At 35.5% G+C, this 21,476-nt stretch overlaps 1 protein-coding gene across 6 annotated transcripts in view; it reads right to left on the minus strand.

Annotated features, from left to right (window-relative positions):
* The window catches only part of CHN1 (chimerin 1), a 169,317-nt gene that overhangs the window by 41,604 nt on the left and 106,237 nt on the right, over positions 1–21,476 (minus strand). For 5 of the 6 annotated variants that reach the window (XM_079135042.1, XM_079135044.1, XM_079135045.1 and 2 more), the window contains one exon: positions 1,927–2,004. The exons of the other annotated variant lie outside the window; for it this stretch is intronic. In XM_079135042.1, coding sequence (XP_078991168.1) covers positions 1,927–2,004 — 78 coding nt within the window. The remainder of the gene's footprint in view (positions 1–1,926; positions 2,005–21,476) is intronic. 6 annotated transcript variants of the gene reach the window in all.

A 21,476-nucleotide genomic window follows, 5' to 3' on the forward strand; every position in this document is an offset into this window, starting at 1 on the left:
TACTATTTTTAAAGAGCAAGTCCTAGCTGGTTTTAATGTTTTAGTTTTTTAGTTTCAGAGAAGGATTTATGTACTTGGAAAAACAAACAAACAAACAAACAAAAAACCCCCCAAAACCCTACTATCTTTAAAGCAGTTTGGGTACCAGCTGGTAAGAGTCACAACTGGTTCCATAAATACCACTTTCTAGTTGTAGAGAATTTGTCCATAAAGTCATGTGTTAAAGTTCACCAATAACTGGAAGATATAATCTCAGCAAATCCTTCAACAAATATATTTGCTTTTAATCAATATTGATAAAAAGCACGTAAAATGAACTTGACTTGGTATTAAAATGGCACTCTTAAAAGGTCTGTTTCTGCTGACCAAATCAGAAGACACATCTTTGGAGAAATATATTAAAATCACAGCCATTTCTAAAGAGTGTGCATGTAATCTTTGCTGAGGAACCTAAATAGCCATTTTTGTGACTTCACATGTATATAACTTTATATTTGCAGAAGGACCTATTTGGGATCATTTTCCTGGTAAAAGTTCTATAAGACCAGGTTATACATCATGGAAGAAGAAAATGAGGCCTAGTAACCTGCATGAATTATTTGGGTTCATAATCAGATTTGTTTTCCATCAGGTATTTGATCTGATAGTCTCTATTTCATTTTAAAACAAAGATATTGGTTGAAGGTAAGGTCCTTTGGAATATATTTAAAGAAGAAGAAAATATTATTGGGTTAGCATAGCCTACATAGTTCAGAAATATTTTTGTTAAGTAACTTAATCCTTTACTCAAAATGATCTAAAGATAATAATAATCTTCTCCTCTCTATGGAAAATACACAGCATATTGGAGGCATGGGATTAGCATTTGGGTAAAATTAATGCTGGTGTTAAAAATCAGGATGAATTGCGAATTTGGAATGAAATTAGTACCAAGTCTGAGGTATTCTGTATGCTGACCAAATTAATAAATAAATAGAACATCAGGATTTCCAGCTTTAACACCTTTTGAAACCAAATAGTCCCTTCTTAACATAAGAGCTAACAATATTTTGTCTAAAATGAACATACTCATGTCTTACAGAACTGCATCATGAAGTTGTCTAACTATTGGGAAGTTGCTATATAAAAGCCAGTGCATCTACCTAAGTGCAGCTGGGCCTCCTTATGTACGACTTCACATTATATATTCTCTGAATTAAGATGCAAAGGACACAACTTCAAGGCCTTATATCATGCTAGAAGCACAGGAAAGATCTATACACTGCCTGCATCAATACACATATCCTCCTGATGAAAGAAGATTCAGGTTCAGTTGACAAACACATTAACACAATAATTAAAGAAGTACATACACAAGGTGAAGGCAAACACTCAAAAAGTGAGGAGAAGCTGCGAGTGTCGGCAGCATCACAGTCACACGGTAGCCATCCTCCTTTCATCATGGTCAATTCATTAACAGAGAAAAGACAGAAACTATGGGAAATGCAGACCATCTGCTCAATCCAGATGCAACTACACATGCCTCTTACATCCAAAGCCTTTTAGCAGAAATGAACAGATAAGATCTAATCCTCCCCTGAAATAGCCAACAAAGGTATTTAGGCACATTTGCATCACAAATAAAATAATGCCAAAATCATTAAATGAGACCTTTTTAATATTAGTCAGGACTTACCAGTGTCTACACACTGATTAAACAGAATATTAAAACAGATTAGAGAAAATGGGGATGATTTTGTATTAGCTTTTTTCAGTCATTCCTTAAATAAAAATCAGGCTTAAAACATATTCTTTCCCTGAAGAGCAAGAAAATTTTAGTCAAGTCATCCTAGTTTTAAAACGACATCAGAAGATATTCTTTTAGCATTACTTATTCCAAATAATGAGCATTTCTTATGAGAAAAGGCTAAAAACAAACATTCTTACCTTGAAATTGTGAACCTTTTCATATTTTGGAATTTGCTCATTTTCTTTCAGAGTTGCTCTTCTAACAAGTGATGTCAACTGCGAATAAGCAAAGAGTTTCAGAGGTTGCCAGATTGTCACAGACGACTTTTGAGAACCCAGTTTCATTCCCAAGGCTGCTATCAATAAATCTTGCTGACGGCCCTCTTGTTTTGATTTGTGAACTGCAGCTCTATTAGTTTTCCTCCCCGACCAGGACTCTTTGGATGGCATTTTGAAATTCAGAGGAAAAAAAGAAAACCTGTATAGGTCTGTGTCTGTCGATGGAGTCTATTCAGCTCACATGAGCATTCTGCAGCCAGCACAGAACCCTAACCTACAGAGCTGCGGACACAGCACAGAGAGGTGGAGGAGGGTGATGAAGCACTTCTTGAAAAGAAGCTGACTAACCAGACAAATTCTTTCTTCTTCGTCTTTTTTTAAAGGGCTCTATATTTAAGCTTCTGAAAACTTAAGAGTCTGAGCAGAAAAAGAGTCAATGCTAACATACAGAACACTCAGCATCTCTCTTTATCCCTTTTTAAAAACATGCAATTATGACAAATAATAGAATCTAAAAGCTTTCCTCTTTATTCAATATATTAATGTCCATTCTGAATGAAAGATGCCTACATACTGCTTGCAGTCAGTTTCTAGCGACAAGACACCCTGTGAACCCTCTAGCAGGGAGGGCTGGGGAGGGAGGGATTTGCTGGGGAAGGCAGGATTAGACTGGCTGCCATAAGAAAGGAGATAACCAATGAAAATCAAGCAACAGTATTTAAGTACTCTATTCCTCAGCTCACTCTGTTTCTCCCTCCTCTCATGTAAGATTTTCTTGCGGCTCAAGGAAAAAAAAAAGAAAGAAAGAAAAGAAAAAGAAATAAAATCAGTGGGAAGATAATGAGTGATGAATGAGTCATGCATTATTACAAAATGAATTTTTTAACCTATTAAAAGCAGAGGAAAATTAACATACAGTTTACATACCAGTTTTTTAAAAATGTTTTAGTAATTACTAGGTAATTTATGAAAGGTTAATCTATATACCTCTTTGTTCATTATGCTAGGCATGTACTTTACCACTGAGCTCTACGTCCAGCTCCCTTCTTCATGCATTATGGACTAAGGTTAACTAAAATCCAATTTTATTTAAGGTGAAGAAAAACTGATAAATACTTTAATGAAAAATGAGTTTAACTAGGTATCATGCTACTTTCATGCAGAACAGAGAGCATGCATACAACATTATTAATATCCTGAAGTGGTCAGTTTTGCCTCTACTATGTGAAGTTTTATTGTGGGTCTATACTTAAGTAGATAGTCATTATTTTAATTATTTCATCTCAACATTTTTTATTCAGAGAGCTTGAGACCAGAGAAGAGCCAGCTGGGTATAATCCCTTATGTTCCCTATATATGGATAGGTCCCAGATGTAGTAACTATGTTTTTAAAACCCTTGGATGTTTTTTGATAGAGGGTGCTGGGTAAGACACTCAAACTCAGCTCTTTAAGACTAAGACCTCCATTTTTCAATAAGGTGCTATAAGAGGTTTTAATTTTCCCATTCTGGTTTCCTGACCATCTTCACCTGGTTTCCTTATGCTACAATAATTAATTTTAACCTACTATGTTTCTAATATTATACTGTAAAGAATAATAATATACTGTAAAGAATCTTAAAAAAATCAACATTTAAATGCATTAGGTGTTGGGGGGTATAGCTCAGTGGAAGAGTGTGTGCTTAGCATATGCATGGTCCTGAATTTGATCCCCAGCATCAAAAACAATTAATTCAACTTGTAGGGCAAGCAATTTACTTAGATTTCATAACTTACAGGTAATATGAGCCCAAAGTATATTCTAGTTTAATAAGGGCATGAGTGCTCCTTAAACTGTTATTCAACTATGTTAGGTATTAGGAATATTAATTGATTTTTCTAAACATCTCCAGTTTGTTCTTATTTTTTTTCTTGAGTCTATAGTCCCTTTTATTCTTTAAATAATATTTCTAATAAAATGCTAATATCTACTTCTACAGAAGATTCAATTTCACAAATTTATACCTTCAGATGATTAATGAAATATAAAATGATCCCATTTCAAAAGGAAATACAATGGAAAAAAATTCCTTTTGCCTAACCTACATTGCTTTTCAGCTTAGACCTAGTTTGTCATGTGATTACTAAAAATATAAAGGCCAACCAAATCTTTAGGTATGTACAGCCTAAAGTGACATTTATTCAATTTGCTGCAGACACCAGAAAAGGAGACTCTAAAGGCAAGTTTAACAGTATTTTTCCCTCAAAAACATTTAACACCAAGTTCTTAAGTTAAAACAATCACATGTGTAACCTTAGTAGCATTTTTTCCTGAGTATTTTTTGGTCAAGGGCCTGTGTTTTCGATTACTCCAGTCCTTCAACAAATAGTAACAAGTTCAACTGAGCATGAAAACATTCACAGTAGAGTTATCCAGAATATTCATGATGGCCTGGTAAAAGTGAACATTTTGCTTCTGAGAGATAAGCTTATTGTAGACATGACAGAGTTATACTGTCTTTCATAATTTTTCCACTTAACCAAGAAATATTGGATTGAGTTGGGGATGTAGCTCAGTTGGTAGAGTGCTTGCCTCTCAAGCACAAGGCCCTGGGTTTAATCCCTATCACACACACACACACACACAAAAAGGATTAATATTGGATTAATTATGATCTGGGAAAGCTACCTAGGGCAGTAAGGAGATAGAAAATAACAGCTTAGATTGAAAAAGGTCTTATCTACTCTCAAATGACTTACTAAGGGTTTGGTCACTATTATTCCTTCAACACAGTAGCAACTGCACTTCTGCACTTCAATTAGTAAGGGGGATGAGCTTACAAAACACAGCACTATCTCTCTAACTGAACTACTATCAATGTTCTGATGTTCTAGATAAATGTATATCACTCATGCTTTACATTTATTTGGCCATATCTATCTATTTAGATAATAGTTATAGACTTTGATAATTACAGGGACTTAGCTAATCACTTTACACACAGAATCTCATTGAGTACACAGATAAACCCTACGATGCATATATTATCCTCATTTCTCTTTGTGTGTGTGTGTGTGTGTGTCGGGGATTAAACCCAGGGGCACTTAACCACTGAGTCACATCCCCAGCCCTTTTTTTTTTATTTTGAGACAGAGTCTCACCAAGTTGCTCAGGACCTTGCTAAGTTGTTGAGGTTGGCTTTGAACTCGAGATCCTCCTGCCTCAGCCTCCTGAGCTGCTGGGATTACAGGCATGTGTCGCTGTGCCTGGCTATATTACCCTCATTTTATAGTTGAATGAGAATTTAACAAAACTAGTAGGTGATAGAATTGGGTTCTTAAACACTGTGCAATATCCACCCAGGTGAGAAAATAAGAGGAAACTATGGAGTCTAAGGGTGGTTGTTCTGTTCTATCTCAGGCAGTTTCTCTGGTTGTCTTCTTTCAATTTCAAAGAGTACCAACAAATGGTAAGACAGAGCAGCACTGAGGAACAATGGATGCTAAGTAAAAGCAATAACTAAGATATTCTTGAATTCAGTATGTAGCCCACGTAGTAGGAGAGGCAGGTTTCATTGCTCAACCCACTCCCACCTTCATCAAGCCTTTGATGGTTTGCACCAGTTAGGTGTGATCTTACCTATGAATCTCAGGGTGCTCTGCTTGTTCGTTAACTATTTAAGACATCGTTATTACCTTAGGTACATGTATGATTATATGAATGGTATGAATCTACATCATGTACAACCATAGAAATGAAAAGTTGTACCCCATTTGTGAACAATGAATCAAAATACAGTCTGTGAAAATGAAAAAATAAAGAAAAAAAGAAAAAAATTACAAGACATCACATTCTACTTCATATCTCAGTTATCTATTACGCTGTTTATGTAGAATTGGGTCTTATATATCTTCATATTAACCTAGAATTTGCATAGTAGCTTGCACAAAAATGTTCAATAAATGATTGATTAAAAAAATAAAACCAAATGAAGGTAGCAGATGTGAAATCAAAAGCTAAAGTTTAAGTACTGGCCTTGGGAGATTTGCTTGATACCTTGATTAACTCTTCTACATTATATAGCTAATAATAGCTTTTTATACTTCTCAGAACTGGGGTTGAATCCAGAGTCTTGGGTATGCTAGGTAAGCACTCTAGCACTACAGTGGTAGCCTTTCTTATTTTCTGAGCAGGGTCTTGCTAAGTTGCCCAGGCTGGTCTCAAACTTGTGATCCTCCTGCCTCAGCCTCCCAAAGTAGCTAGGATTATAGGCCTGGCTAATAATACCTATTTTACAGGTTACTGGGAAATTTAAAGATGACATGTATTAGCTGAAAAGATATAAACAGTAAGTGCTCAATAAATGATAGCATTATAGGAGTGCTGTGCCAAATATTAGCTGTAGGGGACGCTGCAAAAGACAGTGTCCTTAAGGAGTTTATAATCTGTAATCTCACACAAACGTTCCTAGAAACTCTTGCCCTTCCCTTTGTCTTAAGGCCCCTACCCAATTTCCCATATTCCAGTTCTAATCTTATCTTTTAAAAGGCATATAATGACATATGTTCTAGTTGAGGAAGCAAGGTTCAGATGAGGGGGAAAAGCCGAAAGGAAAGGAGATTATCAGTACATGCTAAGGAGCAAATTACTGCTTGTAACACTGCTTAACGCTTCACACAACTGTCCAATTTACTGACTGCAAGCATTCTGGGAGGTAATGTTATTTACGGTCACTTTATAAGATGAAGAGCCTGGGGCTCCCCAAATGACTTGCTTAAGGTCACATGGACAGGAAGTGAAAAGTCTAAGATCTGAATCCCTGTGTTTTTGTCTCCAAAGCTGACCACTCTTTCTACACCTTATAATGAGATGAGATTAAAAACAAGATGTTAGGGATACAGTGCCTCTCATTCTGGCTCTATAAAACAGAAGAAGAGAGCTAACTGGGTGGAATCTAAAGTGATGGGACACATATCCCACCAGGTCATTCTTGCTGGAAACACCAGCAGGATTTAGCTTTTATATCACTGGAAGTCTTTGGCCAATCTTCAGACTTTACTCTGCCTACCCTCAATACTGATGCCACCTACATACATTTATTTGAATGAGGACAACTGGTCTGGAAAAAGGCATGGGGAATTGGCAGATTCCACAACCCCTCTTTCTACATTTGTCCATGCCATCTGCAGTACAGAGGACTACAAAAATGGCAAGGTGTGAAGTGGCAGTGGGTAGTAGGAGGGAAAATGAATGGATGGCCAAATAAGTGACCTTGGAAAGGAACATGTTCACTGCCTTTCAAATAAAGACACATCTGCCAATCTTATCACCCTGCTGTTCATCTAGTAATGAAAATGGATCTCTATTGAACTTGCCTCTCATTTTCACCAAGTGTAGTATAATAGAAAACTCAGGCTCTGGGACCACACAAAAGTGCTAACTGTAGCCCTATAATTCTGTGGCTGTGGAATGTATGGTCAAATTACTAATTTATTTCAGTTTTTATTTCCTTATGTGTAAAGTGGATTAAAAATTCAACTTCAAATTAATTAAATGAGATAATACATGTGAAGCATTCTGCATCATTTTTGGCATAGAAAGTAACCAATATATGAAAGATTCCCTTCTTTTCCCCATATCTGAGAACCTGTATTTCCAAGATTAAGAGTATTATGTGTGACTATGACATGGATTAAAGATCTAAGACCACTGAACGCTGTGAGCCTCAGGATATACTGTAAGCATCACCATTCTGTAATTTTTACCTTACTCTGGCGATCTTAAATTGCATAAACTCCTATGCTCAAACTGGGAGTAATTCGATCAAACTCCACTAATAGGAAAGGACTTTAACAGATTATTCACACCAACATACAAATGATTGATTATACTTCCTTGTCCATAAGCATTTGGTTTTTTAAATACAGGACCAAGGCAAGCCAAAGGAATAAATAAATCTCCAACTATTGAAAGCCAGGACTTACGTATAGTAAGAGTGTTTTCTAGGAAACTGAAAGGACCTCATGCAATAAACAGCCACCTCCTTTGTAACATCATGGTAACATCATAGACTGATTAGCACAAAGCTAAATTAACTGAACCAAGTCATCATTCCTTCCAAAAAGCACTCAGAACAATGTTCCAGGTGACATGGCCCTAAGCCTGGGGAAATAGATTAACTAGATTAAGTCCTGGGTAATTATGGTTTCTATTCTAATTGAGTGAAGTTCTGCAGTTTCTATAAAATGTTAAAAACTGAGTCATAAACAACACAGTTTTTCTGAAACTTCCAACATCAGATGTAACATGAAGACCTGATTCTATTCAATTCAGCAAATATTCCTACCTTTATCCCCTGAATTATAATGGTTACCCAATTTTTCTCCATTAAGCCAAGAGTGGAATATATTCTAAAATACTTAAAGACAATATGCCAGTTTCCATTCACCAACAAGAGCATGACAGTAGTAATGTTTTACAGGTGAAGAAGTGGCTTGTCAAAACAGTAGATATAATAACTATCATTTTCTAGGTGAAAAAACAAGCTCGGAGAGATTAACTACCTTGTTGAAGGTCATCTAACTAGTAAAAAGTGAAAGGACTTGAACCTAGATCTCCATGACTTCATATTCCATCTATCCTCTTGACTATTCTGCCTCTTACCTATTGTTAACATGCAATTTTGAAAGGTTATCAATGGAATGAATTTCTAGATCATTTATATTCCAGTATCTCAGATCACTAGGCATTTTAGTACTGATATATTTGGATTTATAGAATCTACCAGCTTCAATACTTAAACAAAATTTCCAAAATGCAGTATAAGTCAAACATTAGAGACATCTACTTTAGAACTCTTAAATTCCTTACATTACATTGAGATAAATTTTTATGTTGCAAAGGAAACTCTTACATATTTTGCTAGAGCTCTAAATCTTTATGTTACTGCAACAGTAACACCATAATTCCCAACTCAATCTTTATTACATAGTTTCCCTAGCATTAACATAATATCCAACTAAATAGATAATAATAAAAGGGCACATCGATGCATTCATTTCAGTGTATAATAAACTTAAAACACACTAAGTTGATTTCATCACTACCAAATATCATCTACTGACATGCTCCCTGACAGACTCATATATAATACTATTTAAACATGATATTTGAAGACACAATGTAAACAAAAAAGTAGTCCTCCAAGAAACAAGAAAAATATGATGAATTTTCCCTGAGATAAGTTTTGAGGGAGCTTTTCTACTCGATATGAATAACGCCATGCCTAGGTAGGAAGGGTGAAGTGGTATGCAGGTTGTTTTCCAGTCCTGGTTCTTACTGATATTGGCCAGCTCTTTTAACTTTTCTAAGTCCCAGCTGAACTAAATGAGCTTTGTGATCTTCTCTATATTTTTACAAGAAATTCAAAAGGAAAAAGGAAAGTTAGTACACAGGGACATGCTGAAAGAATTGGGTATGTCTATGTGGGAATGGCTGGATGGCTCTATCAAGTAGGTCTTCACAAAGTAGCTCTGGCAAACTTGTAATGGGCTGTTTTTTGTTTTGTTTTGTTTGACTGGTGTCCAGTATGGTAAGCTCAGAAACTTAATTTATCAATAATAAAGAGATTATGTCTGTTTCTCAAGGAGAGATTGATATTATTACCAAACTCATGAAATTGATAACAGTGATCATAATTTGGTAGGCCAACATGCTCTTATTTGGTAGCACCCCTACACTGGAAACGAAAAATCATTAAGAAGCTGGTGAAAATGGAATCAGAACAGGGGGACTAAGTTAGATGAACAATATTTAAGGCAAAGAGTTAAGACATCTGAATCCTCTACAACAAGGATGGCCTTGCCAATGGACATCAAGAGGGGCTCCCTCACTTTAGGTCAGTGCTTAGATGGGTATAAGCAACTTCTACCTTTTATGAGTCTCCTTTTCTTTGCACATCTCTGGCATATCTTATGGTGATATGATGATTCATAAGACATAGTCTAATTTTTTCATTTGTAAGTTCTTAGAGGGTGGTAGGTTAAAGACCTGATACACTTGAGAGTAACAGTACTTTATAGTGATACAATAAACAAATGGAACATGTTGTTCTTATCCTGCATTATCTATCTATATGTTAATATATACAGAAGTCCAACACACCTAATACTTGGTCATGGGCAGTGATGATTGTCTGCTGAAGACCATAACAACAGTCTTCCCTGGCTCTCCCCAAAGAAAGGGCAAAACTGGCTTCCATGGGAACTACCTTTCCATGCCCTACCACCCAGGGAACCTTAGGGCCTACTTGGAAAAAGTGTCATTATGTTTTTATCTTTCATTTTAACTGCTATCTTTGATCCTATTATCTGTAAGACTTAGAGAACCACTGTATCTGTTCTGTAACAATAAAAAAGGAGAAGTTAGAGCAGCTCCAACACTTTATCAATCACCGGGGGCCTTATATTCAGTGCGAAAATTGTGAATCATACATGTTTTCACTTTCCCAAAAAAAGCTTTAAGTTGTAATATACATTTAGAAAATATAGCTAAAAGTAGACTCAGGTTATTACAATTAGGAGAGTTTTCAGATTTTAAACTGACATGTGAGGTTATTTCAATTCATTGCAACTCAGTGAACATTTTGCACTCATCAATCCAGTATATCAGAATAAAAGCTAAGCATCTTATTTTTAGTTTTCTCATTCCTCCAGTCAATTTTGCTGGTTAGGCTAGTATAAAGCCTAAGTGATTTGGTTATTTTAGAAAGGACCTGTTACAGATATATTTAAACTTAAGTTATAAAATCTAGCTTTCTATATATAACAAAAATAAACTGTGGTTTGATTAGGATATCATGGTTGCAATTTATTTGAGATGTTCATTTTAAGCCCCAATAACAATAAATGTTGATTCACGGTATGCAGAAGACTTGTGTAGTTTAAACATACTTCCAAAAACCTGTTTTATTACTTGGAAATGGCAAGAGTGGCCTGAAGGCAAAAAACTTAACTTCCACAAACAATTGCCTGGGAGGAAGGGTAAGCAGGAGCATAATTAATAGATGCATTAATTGTCCACCTCACTGCCAGGTTTTTCTTTGAAATGGCCCTGCTACACTGCACGGTTGCCATCAAGATAATGATGTATAAAAAGTAAAAATAACTTGCTTTGGGGAACTTTCTAAAACAAACTCTTTATGTCGTGTCCATTATATTTCATTTTAAATAATTACTGTTAGTTCAAAGGATCCTAATGAAATTAAGAGAGAACTTTAACTTGGATTCTCTTCTTCACAGGATAGTCATTAGATTCCTTTTTTAAACATGTACTGTGTCTCATATGGAACTTGACATCTTAAGAGTGATTTGAGGCATTTGCACAAGGCCTGCAAGTGGTGAGTATGGTAGAAAAGAAAGTCTGACTGTCTGCAACAATTGGCTCTAGTGAAGAAGAAGAAGAAGATTAGTCTGATTTAATTTCTATCTTTGGGTGATATTTTAATGCATTGAGAAGAGTCTATCCTGCTGATACCTTCTTCCACAAAGGATAAGTTAGTGGGAGATAGTTTAACCCAGCAATTTATTTACCTTAGGTAAATAAGGTCAAATGCTACTTAAGGCTCCCTAATCAGTTGAGGCAAGTGCTTTGCTGCCTTTTCCACCAAAATGGCCTATCAGCAACCAAGAGTGTGAATGGGGATGTGCAGGGGCCCAGAAGAGCCTCTCTAAGCTCCCTAAAATGTACCCATGCTTGTTTAATACAAATGTGTTTTCAACCAATTACTAATGAGTAAAACTGATGCTCTAGGGAGATATGTTATATTTATCTTTAGATTTATTTATCCAGTTTTGTCTGAAAGAGGCCTTAGAAAATTTCTTATAACCCTAGGTCTCATTTTATAACCATGTTGTATATGAAGAAATGATTTGTGAGGTAACTGACTTAATTATCCCATTCTAGTTCTACTTTATAATAATTTAAGTTACTGTTTTCTACCAATCTAGTTAAAAAATTTGGGCCCAACTTTTACAAAGCCTCCAAATCAGCAGTACTTATACAGGACTCTGCTTCCATAAAATGCTATGTCACATACACTATTTCATGGTGTCCTCACATTTGTTTTTCAGAAAGGAGTTCATTGGTGTTAAAGTATTTGCTTAGGGAGCAGAAAGTCAGTAATTAAAGCAGCCATGGTGAAAACTCAGGCCTCCTGATTTCACACTCCATTCTCTCTCTACTCTGCTGTGCTTCCCTGAGACCTGAGGACAGGGAACCGTTCAACCTGTGATGAGACTAATGATTAACCCTCTATGAGGCCCAATTTTCACAAGGACAGTCCCATCAGAAGCAGAAATACTTAGAGCTGAAAATGACCACTGCTTACTTAGTTCTAAGCCTGATGATTGGTTTACAACATATAGAAATATGGTCAGTGTGTTAGCTTTCCATTACTGTAACAAAATACCTGAAATAATCAACTTAAAAGATTTATTTTGGTTTATGATTTCAAGTTTCACTGCATGATCACTTGGTGTTACTGTATTGACCTGTGGTAGCAGAGTACATCATGACAAAAGCACTGGCAGAGTAGTCCTGTTCACTTTATGGAACAAAAGCAGAAAGAAACAGGAGCCAAGGTCCCAATATCCCTTCAAGGGCATACGCTAAATAGCCCAACTTCTTTCCATTAGGCCTCATCTCCAAAGGCTCCAGCACCTTCCAACAGTGTCACCGGCAAGGGACCATGCTTTAACATATGGGTCTTTGGGGGACATTCAAGATTTAGACTATAAGCTAGGTGCAGTGGCACATGCCTGTGATCCTAGCAACTTGGGATGCTGAGGCAGGAGGATCACAAGTTCAAGTCTAGCCTCAGCAACTCAGCAAGACCTTGTCTCAAAACAGAAAACAAAAAGTGCTGCAGATAGCTCAGTGGTAAAGCACCTCTGAGTTCAATCCCTAGCACCAAGTATGTAAGTAAGTAAACAAATAAGTAGCTCAGTGGTAGAGCCCTTGGTATATGGAGGCTATGGGTTTGATTCCCAGTACCACAAAACCAAAAACCTACTCTCCAAACCAATGAATTGAGAGAGTAGTCTCTTGATCAACAGATTCAGCTGTCTTTAGAAATAATTAAGCTTTCCATTAAAATTCACCATATAGACATAATTTACAAGGTGGAAAACTATTCCAGTTTCAAGGATAAATAATTAACTAAGTTTTAATATTTATAATGGAGATTCTAGATTGGCTAATGCAGTAGTTATATAATCAGGATTCATTTTATTAAAAAAAATAACATTAAAAAAAGAATTTTGAATACTAGAGAGATGACCTGAAAAATGATAAGTACTTTATAAACCTTACAAATTTATTAAATGAAGGTAATAAAATGTTCAATGTAAATGTACATAATATGAAGCACCTATAAATAATTTTCATTCAACAAATATTTTACTGGATATCTATTATGTACTGTGATTTCACTAATGAAATTGTGGTGAATACCACAGAATAGAGATGTTATTTTCACAAGTGCCAGATAGTTAAGAAAAATACATATTTAATGAATAAATTACAATTGGGATAAATAGTGGGTAGATAATAGATTTTTTTAAATCTTAGTTTAATAATTCCATTTTGTAACAAAGGTTGAATTTATGTATTAAACTTATGTCTGTACCCCCTTTGAAGCTGATGCCTCCTCAACAGGGTCTTCTGAGACTATAACAGGTGATTTCTATTCCTCTCTCCATTCCAGATCTCTCTATCCTTCCAATACAGATGCAACTTCAAAATTCCTCTAAGGCCACAACCTTGGGGTAGTTTATAATCACTCCACTGAGTCCTTATACCAGAAACAATGCAGTCAGGGGGACGCAGTTTACAAGCCCTCTCCCTCCATCTGCCTAATCACTTGTTCCGCAAGGAGTTAAAATAATTTTAAAAAAATTTTTAAGTAAACTTCAGTGTTATTTATATTTAGGTGGTTAAAAGCTTGCTCTTGGGTCAAGTCAATCTGTTAAAGAATGTCAGTTCTTTGATCAATTTTGAGTTGACTTTCGTGCAAGGTGAAAGACAGAGGTTAAATTTCATTCTTCTACATAGGAATTTCCAGTTTTCTCAACACTATTTCTTAAAAAGGCTATCTTTTTTCCAACATGTTTTTGGGCACCCTTGTCTAGTATCAGATAACTGTATTTATGTGGGTTTGCCACTGTGTCTTCTATTCCATTGGTCTTCATGCCTGTTTTGGTGCCGGGACCAGGCTGTTTTTGTTACTACAGCTCTGTAGTATAATTTGAGGTTCAATATGGTGATGCTTCCTACAGTGCAAGAAGTAAAATAAAAAATCAATAAGTGAGATGGCATCAAATTAAAACGCTCTGTATAGTAAAGGAAACACGAGCATGAAGAGAGAACCACAGAATAGGGAAGACCTTTGCAACAGCTTCTCAGGGCATTAATATCCAGAAATACAAAATACTCAAAAACTTAACACCAAAAAACCAAATAACCCAATCAATAAGTGGGCAAAAGAACTAAACTGATACTTCTCAAAAGAAGAAATACAAATGGTCAAAAAATATATGAAAGATTGTTCAATATCTCTAGTAATTAGGGAAATGCAAATCAAAACTATATTGAGATTTCATTTCACTCCAGTCAGAATGGTAATTATCAAGAATACAAATAATAATAAACGTTGGTCAGGGTGTGTGGTAAAAGGTACTCATACATTTTTGGTGGGACTTAAAATTAGTGTGACCACTCTGGAAAGCAGTATGGAGATTCCCCAAAAAACTAGAAGTGGAACCACCATATTACCCAGCTATCCCACTCCTTGGTATACATTCAAAAGATTTTAAATCAGCACACTACAGTGACACAACCACATCAATGTTTATAACCACACAATTCACAATAGCCAAGCTATGGAACCAACCTAGGAAATTTTCAACGGATGGATAAAGAAAATGTCACACACACACACACACACACACACACACACAGAGGAGTATTACTCAACCATAAAGAAGAATGACATTATGGCATTTGCTGGTAAATGGATGAACTGGAGATTATTATGCCAAGTGAAATAAGCCAGTCCCAAAATGTCAAAGGTTGAATCTCTGATATGTGGAAGCTAGTCCAAAATAAGGAGGGAGAGAGAGAAAAATTCGTTAAAAAAAAACAGATAAAAGAAAGAAATACAAAGGGAAAAACTTAGCTCTAAATCTTAATTTCTTCAACTATAAAACTGGAATGATGACTATACCTATACCTCACAAAGGTACCAAGAGGATGAAGAGATAATGCATGTGAAATGTACAGATTCCACATATTTTCAGTATGTAGTATGCAGAGAAAGCACAAAGCTCTCAAAGATGAGATGGTGGGGATGTTGATGCCATTGTCAACACTAGCATTGCTCTTATTTCTAAGCACAACGCTTAGAAAAAGTAGGTACTAAATAAATGTTGAAAGAATGAGCAGGCAAAGTTCAGAGCACATTCATAAGCCTCAATGAATTTTTCAGATGCACAGATGAGGATCTGTCTGAATGATTCCAGCTTCCTCTGCTTACATTGTCAGAATAGATTTAATACAAAGAATATGTCTAATTTTTTGTCTTACAGCTAGGTTATTAAAATGTAACGGCTGGCTAGAAGTGCAAGGGAAAAAGCATTTTAAATATTATTTCCTCATTTGACAGCCAAAATGTATGCAAAACTATGAACTGAAAACATGTTAAGAGAGAAAATCTGTGATAACGTAGGTATCTTAGCAACATAGCTGATTAAAGGCAACACTGAATTGAAAACATTTATAATGCTAAGAGAACATGGGCCACCTAAAATAAGGATGCCTGGGATCCAGGAACTGAGGTTTCAGTTCTAAAGATGGATGAATTATTGTTGTTCAAATTAATCTGCTGGACCAAAACAACTATTATTGGAGGAATAGTGCAAAGTGCCATGAAAATTCCTTGATGAATAAAAACTCTCTGCAATGCTGAGTTCAAAGATGATGATAGAAGGAAAAAAAATTTGGTTGCTATTTACCAGTATTAAGTCTTGTTCAAAGTTAGATTACTTTCCTTCTATGTGCCCTAGGTTGCTATAAAATTGCATGATGAAACTGTTTCATTATTTTCAAATGCATGCCTTAATAAAGAAGATATTAAAATAAGAAGTTCTCTCTTTTTTTAAACTTTTTTTTAAACTCTTTTTTTTTAAACTTGCCTAAAGTATCTATAGGATTAGCTATAAAATGTTTTCAAGTGGATGCTCTTGTTACATTTTCTACTGTCAAAATATCAAACCACATCATCAGTAGAATAATGTTTCTTTGTTGTTTTCCTTTTTAAAAGAATCAGATCTTTGAGATATTTAGTCTAGAACTGAATGCACTATATTATGCTTTTAATGAACAATGGCATATTAAATTAATTATCATTGGTCATGGTTTGTTTCTTCTTTTCTTTTGACGTCTCCTCTGTTATACATTACATTATGTTTAGAGATTTACACCTCCTCATTCAAAAACTCTCCAAGAGATAAATATTCTGCCTCATATCAGACGATGTGAAAGGCCCCTGGGGTTCCTTCTACGGAGAGTTGTCTTTAGGAAAATAACTGTTCACGTTGCAAGTTGAACTAGCTACTTTTCCATGAAATGACATTTTTCACTTGAAAAAATAATCAACAAAAATTTTAGTTATTCAGGTTGGGGTGTTTAGTATGTTCTAAAAGTCAAACCAACCAACCAACCAAACAAACAAACAAATGAACAAAGTGAGTCTGCACCCCCACGAAAACGTCTGGTGGGCACTGATAACATCTATACTTTCAAGTGAAAATTACGGTTTTGGAAAATCTGTATCTGCCACCCTCAATCTGACAATTTCCCACTACTTAAGTGACTTTCCTGATGAGATCAATGATGACATTAACAACTGTATATAAAAAAAGTGTTAACATTTCTAAGAGCTACACAGCTCAGTACACCAATATTTTCCAAATAACAAATACACATAATATCACAGAATCATGTGGCTGACAGATTCAAAGTTCAATATATACCAATGGATTCCCTTGTTACAGAATAAGAAAAGATTCCTGATAAGGTTTCAGATTCCATATTGCGACTAAACTTATTTTGGTATGATGTTTAAGAAGAACATCCACAATTACCTGAAAAGTTATTACAAAACTCTTCTAACTGCACAATATGTGGGGTTAGATTTTCTTTGTATATTCCAACCCAAACAATTTATTACCACAGATTAAATTTTGAAGCATTTATGAGAATCCATTTTTCCCAATATTAAAACATAGGTTGGAGAGATTTACAGAAATGTAAAACTATGTCACTCTTTTGAATCTGTTTCATAAAATACTTTATTACTAATTATACTATTATGTTAGCATGTAATTTTTATTCATTCTCTCTCTCCCCCTGTCTCCCTTCCTCTCTCCCTCTCTCTTTCTTTTTTGGTACTAGGGATTGAACCTAGAGGCATTGTACCACTGTGCCATATCCCCCACACTTTTAACTTTTTATTCTGAAAACAGGGTCTCACTAAGTTGCTTATGGCCTTGCTAAGTTCCTGAGTAGGGCCTTAATCCTCCTGCCCCAGCCTCCCAAGTCACTGAGATTACAGGTGTGTGCTACATGTGGCAATTTCATTGTTTCTTAAATGAATTAATATTTTTTAAAAAATGTTTTAATTTCCAACATAATGAATACCAATAGATATAACCGATGTAAGCAAAACCCCTTCTGAAGCCTACAATGATTTTAAAAGCATAAAGGGGCCCTAAGTCAAAAAAAGTTTGAGAACCACATAGTTGTAACCTTTACTGTGCAAAAAAAAAAAAAAAAAAAAAAAAAAAAAATCACACAAATATGTATACAGAAAGAGAAACATGATGTCTGGGCTCCATGTTGAGCCTACTGAATCAAAATTTCTATAGAAATTTCTATTTTATTAGTAAGAACATTGGTCTGATTTAGGTTTTTAAATGAAAACTATTTATCACCATATATCTCAAAACTTCTCCCCAAATTTATTTTATATTATTTTCATTTTTTATTTCTGCAAAGTACTATCATTAGTAATAACATCTTTTTATGAAAATTATGAAACACTAATCCCTATCCATTGTTATTGTTTTCCCTGCCTCTGAGAAATACCATGGAAAATTGTAAACTGCTAAATTGTACTTAACACCTGAGAGGGTTTTGTTTGCTTGCTTCCTTTTGTTTTTCTTTTTCCTGCCTCTAATTATAATAAACTTTCTGCAATAAGTTTTATATATAGCCTCTAGCTATGATTTGAAAAGCATTTCAACTGCCTTAAAAATCCTGTTTATTTAGGAGGTGACTGTTAACTCAGAGGTCTTTTGTCAGTTTCAAAGAGCTAAGTAAGCTTCAGCTATAACAATGAAATGCTAATAAGCACTTTGAAGACAGAAATGATGAAAACCTGAAGTTGTCAACCTGAATTTAAATCATCTGTTGAAAATGTAAAAGTCTGTGGACTTATCTTAAATATATATAACACAATACTCAATGCTTTTTCTGAAGTGTTTCCATTTCAGAAATAAAGGTGGAACTTTGTGAAAAACATGTCAAAAAGCACTAAAGAGAAGAAAGAAATGGCAGAAAGAGCGCTTCTGAACCAGGTGCTGTGGATGACTCCAAAGCCATGACTAAACACTAGCACACAGAACTACAGTGATTTTTTTTTTTTTTTGAGTGTTAATATCAAATGTTAAAGACCCATTACTATTTAAATATTCTGTTCTGGAGAGAAAAATAAATGTAATTAAAATATTTAGAATATTTTATATGATACCAAAAGTGCCCAGACCTGTTCACAGATACTACACACACACACACACACACACACTTACATGTATGTGTATACACACAAACATGGTGAATTAGTGCAGATAAAACATTTCCACAATTTCTGCTGCTTTGGCACTCTGATACTGTCTTCTTCCTGTCAGTATTCCCAGTTCTACGAGCCTTAAGCACAACTTCTCCAGAATATGGCCAAAAAATATACAGAGTTGCAAAAAAGGTGTCATAAGAAGAGACCTTAGAGCCCAACAACTGCTTGCCTAGAAAGAAGTTCCAGGTCATGGGAAGGTCTATTATAATCAGGATGTACTGAAACCAGTCACTGAAATTAATATGCAAAAGTCAACCTATATTAATATAGATTCTGCCTATATTAATATTCCTCTTTCATTTATATTCCAACTGGTTTTCTTCAGGGAGACAGGTGAACAGCTATAATTTTTCCAGGAATTTTATACAACTCAAAGCCCACACACAGGAGTTTTTATTGAGGAGAATATCATTCTTCACTCTCGACTTGGGAGAAGGGAACTATTCCACAGGACTTTTGAGTGGGCTGCACCCTATGGTTTCAAAGACTGAAGGGAGAGAAATCTAAATGTAGTAGATTTCCATGGGGGATTCTGGAATCATACCACTGCTACAATTTTCCCATTTGAGTGAGATTAGACTAGTGGTACCATGTGGTTCAATTTGGACACAGAGTTGAGGACATTCTACTCGCTCATCAACTGTGTGCATGAGCAACTCTGTGGTGGGACCCATCCCAGGCCAGGGGAATGGCAAGGGTTAAGGAGAGCTGGCTGCCTTCTGGCTCTGGAGTGCTTCCAGTTCAGGACAAACATCCCAGGGAGCAGAAGTTCTATCTCTCTATACCTAGGAATTCCCCCTCATTGTGTACTCAAATTTATTAAAGGCTTTATTGCAGACTAAAAGGTAGAGAGTCCCTAATAATGAGACTGAAATCTTCAACAAGTTATAGTGCATTACAATCTCTGCAATACACCTATTGTACCTTTGTTGCTCATATTTCCATAAGAAACATGATCTGAAAAATTTACAATCTAAAGTCAGAGATAAGGTAGGTAGGTATTAAAAAAATTAAATGATGTGTTTATAAGAAGAGAAGATGAAAGGAAGAAATGCTACAATTATGAGAAATTAAAACATTAAACAGGATACTGTTATATCAACAGTTAAAAAAGGATTCTTGTCCTGACAGAAATATAATCAGAGGTTGCTCTGAGGCCAGGGATGGGGTGGGATTTTCTACAAAGGGGCATGAAGGAACTTTCTGGGGTAATGCAATATTTTGATTGTAGTGGTGGTTACATGAGTATATACATTTGCCAAAACTCATCAAACGGTACATGTAACTACCTACAATTTACTGTGAGTGAATTATACCTCAATAAAGTTGACTTTTAAGACAAGTTTTTCTTGGAAACATGAAGATATGGGCTCATTTGTAGTTTCCTCATTATAAGAAAAAACAGAACTTTCTCAAGGGATATGAGACTACAATTTTTTCCTCACTATGAACTTGGGCAGCAACACAAAACCATTCTCAGGTTAATAAGCAACTATTCCCAGGACAGGGACCCCTTCCTGTTGAGTGGGTGAGTAGAAGGGAGGTGTAAATCTCTTAAGAAGGTGCTAAACAATCTGCAGTTTATACAAAAGGCTCTGCTTCTGAAGGGGAGTTTTACAGTAGGTGACCTTTTACCAAACAGTGCTTATAAGTAACTACAAGCCACAAAAATTCAGAAGTTATAAGAAAAATATTTAAGTTGGACAAAAATGTAAAGTTTAATAAAGTAAGTTTGGTCATCAGTAAACCTTATAGCATTTAGTGAATTTCACTAAATGGTTTTAGAAGCTAAGGAATATACAAAACAAGGTCAGTTCATTCACAATATTGACAAACTGTAATGCAGCAGTTCATTTGTCCCTTGGTATCCTTAGGCATTGGTTCCAGGATCCCCATGGATACTGAAAACTGTGGATTCTCAAAACTCCTTATATAAAAGTGCTATATTTGTGTTACTTTCACACACCTTCCAGTATACTCTAATAGCATCTCTAGAATGCTTATCATACCTAAAATAATGTACACGTTGCATAAATAGCTGTTATGCTGTATTGTTTACAGAATAAAAATGAGGGAGAAAGTGTGTGCAAGTTCAGTACAGATGCATTTTTTAAAAATATAATTCTGGGGCTGGGGAGATAGCTCAGTCAGTAGAATGCTTGCCTTGCAAGCACAAGGCCCTGGGTTCAATCCCTAGCACCGCCAAAAAAAAACAAAAAACATAATTCTGCATGGCTGGATGAACTTAGGATGCAGACTCACAGACATGGAAGGCTGAATACGTATACTTAAAAGGAGACACACAAACAATGGCAACATCATAGCCATTACAGACATCTATAATTTCTTGTCGGCAGAATCAAATTACTGCAATGTGTGTGTGTGTGTGTGTGGTACTGGGCATTGAACCCAGGGCCTTGTGCATGCAAGGCAATATGTTTCTCTTTGAGAATTTTTGACCAGTTCTAGTGACTTGCAGGAAGCCCCAAATAGTTAAGAACTAATTTGTGAGGCCATATA

Source organism: Sciurus vulgaris, assembly GCF_902686455.1.
Source record: "Sciurus vulgaris genome assembly, chromosome: 3".
NCBI classification, from domain to species: domain Eukaryota; kingdom Metazoa; phylum Chordata; class Mammalia; order Rodentia; family Sciuridae; genus Sciurus; species Sciurus vulgaris.